This window comes from Mercenaria mercenaria, chromosome 6 (genome assembly GCF_021730395.1).
Source record: "Mercenaria mercenaria strain notata chromosome 6, MADL_Memer_1, whole genome shotgun sequence".
Classification (NCBI taxonomy): Eukaryota; Metazoa; Mollusca; class Bivalvia; order Venerida; family Veneridae; genus Mercenaria; species Mercenaria mercenaria.
This window is the reverse complement of record NC_069366.1, coordinates 47,447,960-47,459,765: the sequence shown is the minus strand read 5'-3', so window position 1 is coordinate 47,459,765 and position 11,806 is coordinate 47,447,960. Positions and strand designations below refer to the sequence as shown.

Sequence of the window (11,806 nt, the reverse complement as noted above, 5' to 3'; positions counted from 1 at the left end):
AATTTGGACAGAACCATTAACTGATAAAAGGGGTGCTTACCAAAAAAAAAAATACTGACTGAATGGCGAACAGTGCAGATCTTGATCAGACTGCACGGATGTGCAGTCTGATCATGATCTACACTGGTCGCATAGGCAGAACCAGTTGTGTTTAGCGTGATAAGGGTTAATCATGTTACAATACATGTTAAACTATACGGAATAACTCCGTAGTCTCTAACAATACCTGAATAAGCTGAGATGTCTAGTAGAGTCTGGTTAAAGTAAGCTAAGAGTTTCTGTTTTATTTCTAAAATTAGCTTATAAATAAGCTTGTCTGTCCGTTCATCATAGGTCATAGCTCAGAAGCAAGATTCAAATTGTAGTGGAAAGATATAGTAAACGGGTTGTCTAAAATATCCAACAACAAAAACATTTAATCATATGCAAACTATAAAAATTGAGTCAAGTGTAGAGGAAGGTATGGGGGTGTTGGGGGAAGTGAAAGAAACCAAATATGAATATTCAGCAGTGAAAGCCATTCTCCAAAAACGTAAATCATAACGAGGGTGACAACTTCTTTATACTCTGTATAAATCACTATCTGTATCGTTCGTCTGCCGATCCTTTGCTGAAGCCCCGCTTTCATTTGGTTTGTAACACTTATAAAACAAACTCAGACGTTATTGTTACCTTTCTCTTATAAATCAAAAATATGTTAAATATGTTTAGTTTTAAAGGTGTGTTTAATATTGTCTGTGTATAATCAGGGAAATAGTTTCTTTTAAATATTTATATAAAAAATGGGAATAACATAAATGTGAATTGTTCAATGGCTATTAAAACATTACAATGATGTTTCATATAGTAATTCGTCTGCTTCTGTGACTGAAACGCAATATGAAAATCTAGTGTTGGTGTATTTGATGTAAAAAGCACATATTACTTTATATTTTAAAGATTAAAAACCAATCATGATCGGTTTTATTCTCGTCCTTTGTAACATTCGTAAAGAACTTCAAACGCTCTTTAAGTCGATTTGATGCTGTCTATTTAGACCAAGTTCTACGACCTAAAGAAACTACTAATGAAGGCATGTTCATTTCCGTCGACATCATACAGGTGACTAGCAACCACAAAATGTATTACATAATCATGCAAAAGAAACATTTACATTTCCCTCTCGCATAGATCTACGTCATACCATGGCTTTTTTCTAATTAAAGTAGAGGACCCGTACAAGTTGTCCCACTTTAAAAAAAAGAGAAATTTCAAAAATACAGAAAACGTTGAAACCTAGTTATGTGAAATTTCAGCACTGGAACATTATTGCAATTGCCACAGAACGAAGATATATAACATATTTTTTTTAGAAAATGTGAATCTTTGAAGGTATTGAACTGTCCTGAATTGTGACCCCTTCATGCAGTTTGTTCTGGAATTTAAGGCATATACCTTTGTATCATCAATTTGACAGTCATTTTGTAAAGTGATATGTATGTTTTATATGTTGTTCAATTTTCATGTAAAATTACTCTTTCTTTTATTGTTTGGTAACCGTTTAAATTGCCTAGTTTCCTCTAGTAGTTCAAGATTTGTAAATCCAAGATTTATCACTTTAACTAAAAAAACAAAAACAATCGGCAAATTTCTGCTAGGGTCGCATAGAACTCATGGCTTCTGCCACTTTGATCACCAAAACAAGCAGATGTCTTATAGTGCACGGGAAATGGGCCAACACTGAAATAATCTCCGTAGACGATGACATTGTAAATATATGGTTGTAAAACAACATCCTCCATAATCAAATATATTTGAGCCGCACCATGAGAAAACCAATATAGTGCATTTGCGACCAGCATTGATCCAGACCAGCCTGCGCATCCGCGCAGTCTGGTCAGGATCCATGCTGTTCGCTAACGGTTTCTCTAATTGCAACAGGCTTTAAAAGCGAATAGCATGGATCCTGACCAGACTGCGCGGATGCGCATGCTGTTCTGGATCTATGCTGGTCACAAATACACTATGTTAATTTTCCCATGGTGCGGCTCATATTACGCTTAAATTGGATCCGTTTGCCATATGGCAGACAGAAGTAAATATCATAAAAAGGATAAATGTAAACATGCAAATATGAATCAGGACAAAAGCTATATAGAAAGAATCGATATGATCAGTTAACTGTTATTTATGACGGCCCTTCACCAACAAATTAAGTCACAAAATGTTTATCTTTTTAAGAGCAAACGGTACTTGTACGCAATTAATAATAATGTGCAATGTTTTTATAAAATTAATAGAAGAAAAAACGAAGAATTTAGTAAAACAAAGGAATGAAAGGGTTTTTTTTATCTTTAGAATGTAAGAACAAAATATAAATTGAAAATGAGAAAAAAAAATACACCAGAAACATTTTTTGTTCGTCGTTCCACTCCCCCCTGCATTATGTAAAAGGTTCAGTTTCCAATATTCACAAGCACAGAGGCTGCTGAGTATTATTTTAACTAAAAAAAACTGACAAGGGAGAGGTGATAATAATTTTACAAACTCGCATTTCTAATAAATTTCAACTTAATTTAAAAAATCCAGTATTTATAGTAACTCTATAGAAACTCTAGGATGCATTAAGCACTTAATGAGCATAAATATGTGTAAATTGTGTGATGCTAATGTTTTGATCAAATTTACAGCGTGACCAAACTCTGAATGATCATTGTATAAGTTGTTTAGATTCTTTTGAAGCTGTTTGTCTAATCAATCTATCAAATTCTAAAACACGAATACACTGCCATTAAAGACGCGTTAATTTCCTCTGCTTTCATTTGACATGCCATTAAAGAATAAGAGAAGCATTTTACCTTTTGATTTCCATAGAGTTACTTCGTGCGCAGACTCCATGATACAAATTAATCCTTACCCTGCTCAATTTCTATAATGAACTTGTTCATCTTTCAATTTGGACAGAACCATTAACTGATAAAAGGGGTGCTTACCAAAAAAAAAAGACTGACTGAATGGCGAACAGTGCAGATCTTGATCAGACTGCACGGATGTGCAGTCTGATCATGATCTACACTGGTCGCATAGGCAGAACCAGTCGTGTTTAGCGTGATAAGGGTTAATCATGTTACAATACATGTTAAACTATACGGAATAACTCCGTAGTCTCTAACAATACCTGAATAAGCTGAGATGTCTGGTAAAGTCTGGTTAAAGTAAGCTAAGAGTTTCTATTTTATTTCTAAACTTAGCTTATAAATAAGCTTGTCTGTCCATTCATCATAGGTCATAGCTCAGAAGCAAGATTCAAAATGCTGCAGTACAAACTAAGAACAATATCAGCCGCGCCATGAGAAAACCAACATAGTGCATTTGCGACCAGAACGGATCCAGACCATCCTGCGCATCCGCGCAGTCTGGTCAGGATCCATGCTGTTCGCTTTCAAAGCCTATTGCAATTAGAGAAACCGTTAGCGAACAGCATATGGATCCTGACCAGACTGTGCGGATGCGCAGGCTGGTCTGGATCCATGCTAGTCGCAATTGCACTATTTTGGTTTTCTCATGGCGCGGCTCATATTATGATCTGCTTTTCTGATGAATGAAATTTGTATAGTTTTAATAATGCAGACCTATAATTCCATAATATTTATTACTGGTTACTGCTGATTTATTTAAAATGTTCCGGTATTTAACCGTTATTATAGACATTGAAACATACATACAACTGATACCATATTAGGTGATGATATTTTTTTTATTTAACATGAAATGGATAACACTTTTAAAAGAGTTACTGGACATTCTGAAAAAAATCTTATAGAAGACAGCTTGTGGTAGTACTTACATGTTTCTATTGGGCGTTTTGTTGTTATATCATGAAAATGTTTGACAAGGTTATGTTTTGGACAATATCAATAATTGTGTTAGCAAAGTTTTTGTTGATACCTCTGTTTCAAATCAATGTTAATATAAATGGCAAATAATGAAAAAAGTATCTGTTAACAATACAGTGTAATTACTATTTACGACACTTCGAAAGTTTTTTTTTTTTGTTTTGTTTTTTTTTTTTGGGGGGGGGGGGGGGGGGGGGGGGGGGGGGAGTGGTTTAACGCCGTTTTTCAACAGTATTTCAGTCATGTAACGGCGGGCAGTTAACCTAACCAGTGTTCCTGGATTCTGTACCAGTACAAACCTGTTCTCCGCAAGTAACTGCCAACTTCCCCACATGAATCAGAGGTGGAGGACTAATGATTTCAGACACAATGTCGTTTATCAAATAGTCACGGAGAACATACGCCCCGCCCGAGGATCGAACTCGCGACCCGCGATCCGTAGACCGACGCTCTACCTACTGAGCTAAGCGGGCGGGTTGTAAAAGCAAGCACCTCTCTACATAAGTTTTCCATTAGCAACAACCTTTATACAACAGTTTATGTTTGTCTCCCAAACGGTAATCCCTTTAGAGAGGTTATACTGTAGGAAGAAACACTTAAACAAACCGAATTCTGGCAAAAAGAAACAGAAATAATTCTTATATAAATCAACGCAAAACTGTCGCTGACTGCTGAAATGGTATCATCAGTCTTGCGAGTTATCGGATATATATATGTGTCCCAGTTGTTATTGGTTAACAGTCACATTGCAGCGATCGGCGGAGAAACTTGTTCTAATAGTTTCTCTCAATGGATTGACACAATAGGTTACCACGTTATTTTAATATTTATTTAAAGTATTCTATATATGATTATGAAGGAAAATATAGTAAATCTAAAAAAAAAAATGGAACATATTTATACGTTTCGCATAGAGGTGACAATATTTTAATCAAAATAACTTGAAAAGGTATATTGTGTCTAGTGTACCAATGGCAGAACCGGAAGCGGATCCAGAGAGCGAAGTAGAACCAGAGTCAGAAAGTGAGGCAGAACCGGAAGCAACAGGCAGTGCATCCACTGAGCCAGAACCATACTGGCCTTTAGCATTTCAACAATGGGGATCGGCATGGCATTTACACACATATTCAGTTGCGTGCATTTTTATGTTTATAGCCATTCTTGCAGCAATGAGTATGGTTGTCTATCTAAAGAACAAACAGGTGCTCAAACAAGTAACCTTGACATTTACTTTGCAGTGCTTGTTGCTGTATTTCACTTTACTTCGATCATTGGTAATGTTTATCAACCCTTACCAAACAGCGGACAAAATTAACGACATAGTGTTCCGCATGATGTGGTCATTTTCTTTACCAGGACTCACAGCAGCTTTCAGTGTGTTATTGTTAGTTTTCTTGGACACAACTAAAATGACATTAGGACCTCCAGTATTTCAAAAATTGTCAGTGCTGTTGATATTCACCGCTTGCCATTTTGTCATCGTCGTATCTGCTGACATCATTTGTGCTCTCGTCAAGAGTTCATGTGCACCCATGCTGATGTTCTGTCAAGCTCTGTTTATACTCTACGGGACCTTGTTGGCAGCCGGCTACGCCTATACGGCGATAAGTCTTCACAGAAAGTGTGTCACCGGCGTCATAAGCGGTAAGATATCGATATCATAGTCGAATTTGTTTAATTTCTAGGTTTGTTTAAGTCTTATTAATATTTTTACAGCCATAATGTAGTGTTCTAATGAAAACGACCTTTTTTTTTGCATTTTGGGAAAAAAACGAAGTCCCGTCAAAATCTTGTTTAAAAATTTGTAAAAATTGCCTTTGGTATAATAAAATCTTTTAGATGGTCCTTTGGAAGCAAAGAATACAACCAAACAAAATAATGTCCCACTCAATTTTATAAATACTGAATGGTTTGTTAGGATGAATGATCACAAAGGACCAGAAAGTATAAAATATTGACATTTGCCATAATAATTATGCTTATGAAGTATTGTAAATTTAATTGCACAATTTGGTAATATTTATTATAATGCGCTAGCGCAAACAATTAAAGTATAATTATTGTTGAATTTTGTACATCGTAACTGTAAAATGTGTATCCATTCACTTGTAACTTTGTGATTTATATCATGAATATATGGCTTTATGAAAAATGCTCACTGAATGATTGCTCAGTATTTGCAGCAGTGAATGCATCTATTATTCATTTAATATGTATTCTTCACTTAGGTTTAAAAGCGATCGTCTTTTATGCTGCGGCAAAATATATCAATTGATTTCAAACCACTTGTCCTTAACATTAAGTGATTGGATTCGAACCAAGCGTCATTTAAGCTGTTGCAAACAGTTTATATGTTTGCATTTAGAGAATATTTTGTCCATACTCTTTTTCTATTTTATAATGCCTGCATATGTTTTCATATGTTCATTTTCACACATAAATGAACGCCATTTTATCTTAGATAACAAATACTGTGAAGTTTAAACTTGGTTTGGTTTAACATCACACCGACACCGTTATAGGTCATGACATTTCAGCTTTTCATGGTGGAGGAAGACCTCAGATGCCCTTAGGGTATTATTTCATCACGGGCGGGTACCCAGGTAGAACCACCGACCTTCCGTAAGCAACATGGATTGCTTCCTCACATAAAGTATTCTAAGTGGACGCACTGGTCGAGAGGGCTAAAAGACGCTTTCCTAAGGAAGTGAAGGTCCCGGGTTCGATTTCTGGCTACTCCCATTGCGGTGTGTCCTTGGGCAAGGCACTTTATCACGATTGCCTCAGTCGACCCAGCTGTAAATGGGTACCAGCAAATTGCTAAGGGTAAGGTATAATTGGTCTTAACTGTTCTTAAATAGGGTCGCTCAAAAGCTCTACAGAGCTTATGTTCATTGTTTCACAAAGCGACGGTAAATAAAATTTACCTTTACCTTTACCTTTACGCCCCAAGGCAGCCTCGAACCCACACTGGTGAGGGGCAAGTGATTTTAAATCAGTGACCTTAACCACTTGGCCACGGAAGCCCCTATTTAATAAACTTGTTACCAATACATTTTGATATATACATGCTATAGTTGGTGCATTTTGGTATATACATGCTATAGTTGGTGCATTTTGGTATATGCACCAGCTTGTGCAACAGCTTATATCGATGTTTCTAATCAAGTACAAGAATATGTAACATATAGTTCAGATGTTTTTACAGGGTGAATGCCATTTTAACAGTGACATGCAGTCATGAATACCTAACGAAACACATAGCATGGCTTAACGGATGAGCAAAGACTCGCACACTTGATCGTAAAATACCCACGAAAGGTGTCCAAATATATTATTAAGGCATATCTCTACAGAAGGAACCACATATATTCTTAACACTGAGGAGTAGTCTATTTGTTAGCCTGAGCTATATATAGTTACGTAAATTAAGAGTAATATTAATTTTAATGCTATAAAATTGCTGTAACTATTGGTCTTACGTATGTTTTTAATGGTGGTTCGACCACTAGGTTTTCACGTGAATCAGAATCCTTTCATAATGTATTTATCTAGACCATGATTATTATGTTCTATGTATTTATATGGCCTCTTGTACATAATGATTATTTGATTTGGTGTATTATTATTGGTCCATTGGGCCGGGTGTTATCATGTTGTATATATAATTATGTATTATGATATAATTGATTATGCACACGTCACAATAATAAACTTTACTTCACTTTACTTTACTTTCAGTTTACTTTACTTTTACTTTTTTAGTTGGCTTGACTTGACTTGACATGACATGACATGACTTGACTTGACTTGACTTTGACTTTTACTTTTACTTTCACTGTTTTTACTTTTACTTTTACTTTTACTTTTACTTTCACTTCACTTCACTTCACTTCACTTACAAGGGACTACGTATTTTTATTTGATATGTAATTGAAAGTATTTCCATCCAGTAATCGTCACGGTATCAGCTTTTATATTATGTAAATATAATAACTCATTTCAAATAATTTATTCCAGCTGAAGAAAACAGAAAAATCATTCGTCTCATAAAAATCTCAGGATTTGCATCATGCATCGCTTTATCTATTGCCGTGACACACCTTTATGCGGCTTGCAGCGAATTCGGAATTTATAGTGACGTCATCTACGTAAACGCTTGGGATTGGTGGATCCTACAGTCAGTTCTTAGATTTGAAGAAATTACGTCATCTTGCCTTATCCTTGTGATAGCCTACCGAAATCCATTTGCTGAAAACGGCAGAATAAGAAACTGGATAGTAAAATCAATTAACAGAAAAACAAACCCCTTGCCGCAAACAGATGTTACCCAAATAGATAATACTCAAGTAACATAATTGTAAATGAGCAGTGTGCATGCATAATGTTAAATGGTATATTGAGGACAGATCGTTATTTCTACAACTAGAAATTGATGGCAATCAATATGCATAATTGCTATCAGTCAATTTAGAGGACAGTCAATATATGCACTGGGCGGAGGACAATAAGTGTGCACAATATTACCATATTAAAAGCACCATGCTGTTAACTAACACATATCTAAACAAAGAGAATAAAAAAATAAAATATTAAGCATTTACATATGAAATGGTTTACACAAAATAGTGATTTGTCGTAGAATAAAATCATTGTTAGGAGTTCAGATGCGATTGAATTATATCACGAGGGCACAGCGACAAGCAGTAGTTTTTATTCAAGAGAGAATCACTGTTTGAGATATACTATTTCGATCCCAAATATTGTCTACATCTAAATATTTTCTTATTTTGTGTCGTTTTCTTTTGCAGCACCGTCATGACGTTTGACGCTATGACGTCATAATCGTGACGTACAATAATGATTTTACTGCATAATAGCACGTAGTTTCAGTCTCTTATTTTTGTTTAACAGGGAAATAAATCAAGTCTGTGTTAGTAGAATGAATTATAACATATAGCATTATAAGTCCCTGGGGTTGGGATTGGGATGTGACCGCACATATTATACAACTGTCTATGTTGGTTATATGATGCTTTTACTGATATTAAACTTTTATTGTTTATTGTTTTTCCTAGAATCTTTCATTATTTTTTTCAATTTCGAGTGAACAGTAGCACTTTTGAAATATGCAGCTACTGCAACATTTGACAAGTAAATTGCAAAGAGGTTTAAAGGCGACCACTAACAGTTAGTATTAGAAAATGCACGAAACTTTCCTCATGCTGAAGTGACCTCAGTAAATAGTGTTACCTCTGGATTCCCTATGTATGCAACATCTTTCATCATTTAAAGAGTGGAAATGTAATCAGATCTAGAACCTGGTGAAGATATCTATTGCTAGACATAAAATACACTGCCTCTTGTTTCAGTGTTTGTTGTGTCATATTCTAACTATATCCAGGTTGTCCCGTACTATATGATATTAATTTTTATGTCTGTATTGCCTTTACACATTTTGAAATGTAACATGTGTTGAGGCAGATATTTATGCGTACTTTATCATTCTTCTAATATATAATATGAATATATTTAACATTCAATATTTTCAAAACGTATGTTCAAGGTGGTATTCTCTTTCTCTAATATGGAGCATCTTTCTCCATTCACAGATGTGAAGGTTTCTGTCGTACATCTTTTCATACCTTCTTGTTTCGTAGCATATTGCTTTATGATCAAATGCTGTCGCAGATGTGTGTTTTTGGAGTTTGTCTTTCAAATGTCTCCATAAAGGGAAGTCTTTGAGAGTTAGATCTAAATTTATGGATAATGACGTCATATTAAGTAAAATCTCACTTTTCGTAACACACTGAATATTATCAATATTGAAAGGTCAATATACATGATATATATATGAACTGTAAGTTTAAAATTTGCACAATTATTATGATTGGCTATTGCCATGTATAAAACATCTACAAGACAAAATGGACGTACGAAATGGTACCACATATATCATTGGATACCCTGTATGTATTTTCATGAACAGCAGCGACAGTAACTCCAGCAATAGTACAGGCATTAAAAGCCTTTTGTTCGAGTATAAGCATTGGTAAGCACTGCTAACTTAGCAATCATTTAAAAATGTGCTGTTTAAGACGCTTGAATATTTATTCTTATTCAGTGAAAATGACCATTAGCAAAAGAGTAACTAGACAACTGTTGATCCTGAATTAACTTCAATGGCTAGTATTCTCGTTGAGCTAACATGGGGGCACTTAGAGCGACTTGCCCATACAATGATTAAGTTTGATACAAGTACATGCCAATGTGTCCGTTGGCGATATGATAGACGACACGAAATGATTTGCTTGGACGTTGTTACTAATTTTCCTTGAGCTTTATCTATCAAATACTGTTAAAGCAATGAAAGCACTAGAAATGTTTCTATCCTCACATTTTATCAGTTCTTAAACTGTTTTATATCGACATTTACAAAGCAAACTAAAATATTGATGTCAAAAGGTTCTTTTTAGACCAAAAAGCTTTAAAAAATCCACTTTCAATTTTTGATACACAGCTGAACATTTTTATTGCAAAAGATTACGTCATCGGCAGGTGAATCCGTTATTATTCTTTTCAATTATGGCAGCTGCATGTTATGTACTTACAAACAAAACATTGGTTGTATTTAAGAATTCATCCAGTATAACATGTTGCATTAATAATGTTATATTGATTACAAACACATAATGACTTTTATTCATTAGCATTGTTTACTTAATAAAACTTCTATTGTTTGTTTCCTTATTCCTCAGTTCGTTTTACTTGTTCCGATTGACTGATAGGCACGAGTGTCGTATGATTATATGCTAGCAAAACACTACCACTGTTTACTAGGACTGGGCAAAGTAACTTAACAAATTTTGTATAAAAGTGTTTTCGTTTTATACCATAGAGTGTTGCCATTTGTATTTTGGGCAGCACGACATCGAGTCATGGAAACGTATTGTCAAATATCTCAGTACTGAATATATACGACGGTCTGGAAAAGTTTTGAAAGAATATTTTGTTGTTATGTCAAAGACATTTTTCTTTGTTCATATAATAATAAGTATATGCTAGTCCCTATAGGGTCACCCCGTCTAAATGTTTGCCTGCGAAAAAATATTTGCACCCGGATAAAACACAAATTCTGCAGGGGTCCGTTACGAAGCAAGAGTATATTGAGATTTTTGGAACTTCGTCAAATCGTTCAAAAGGTCCTTTTTGGTGTTGTCTAAAAATGTCAGTATATGCCTCGGATGTCAGATATTTCCAAATCTGAGAGCTGCAGACCTAGGCATTTCAGAAATATTATCAAAATGAATTTCGGTTATACGGAAGCGTGAAAGGGCCATCAGACGCTAATACGTTTTAGTACATTACGGCAATGGAAAGGATATTGCATGAACAGTGTATGGGTCCAGTCTACTGATGATACAAATATACAGATATTTCTTTAATTTTCTTGATCTGCTTCTTCCAGTTTACCACCGTATAAAATTCTAGCAGTTTGTAAACGAGCTTGTATTCATAATAAGTCATTAAAACTTACTGGTGAATTACATTTTGGCCTTTTTGTTGAAATTATTAAACGTGTTAAAAAGGTACATGTGATATTGATGTTGTCAGAGATGCTCTCTACAGAAAAATATTATTTGTTCCCATGTGAAATTCATAGTTTATGGTACATCACTTTAAACACGCGGAGTGTCCTAAAGAATAAGGAACATTGAGAAAAAACGTCAGATAAACTATTTACTGGGCAGTCGAACTGCGCGGTTTAGCTGAGAAATGCACGATTGAAATTAGCTAGTATTTTTCTTTCCATGACTATTGTCGACATAATGTATAGTATAATGTACATGACATTTTATTTCTTGCCTGGTGTCAGTGATCCCGAATAAATATGCTCTTAATGTACTGGGAAATTTGAAGATTTCTAAAGA

General features: G+C 34.9%; 1 protein-coding gene across 1 annotated transcript; it reads left to right on the top strand.

The window, feature by feature from the left end:
* Positions 1-4,630: 4,630 nt before the first annotated feature.
* LOC128557727 (uncharacterized) lies at positions 4,631-8,478 on the top strand. The gene is made up of 2 exons (XM_053545775.1): positions 4,631-5,519; positions 7,896-8,478. The coding sequence occupies exons 1-2, from the start codon at positions 4,847-4,849 to the stop codon at positions 8,231-8,233; spliced, it is 1,011 nt and encodes a 336-aa protein (XP_053401750.1). The 5' UTR covers positions 4,631-4,846; the 3' UTR covers positions 8,234-8,478.
* Positions 8,479-11,806: the final 3,328 nt, after the last annotated feature.

Bases quoted from the DNA above. Each gene is read 5' to 3' on its own strand.
- LOC128557727 (XM_053545775.1), top strand. From the start codon at position 4,847: ATGGCAGAACCGGAAGCGGATCCAGAGAGCGAAGTAGAACCAGAGTCA. The intron at 5,520-7,895 runs GTAAGATATCGA...AATTTATTCCAG, and splicing joins TGTCACCGGCGTCATAAGCG to CTGAAGAAAACAGAAAAATC.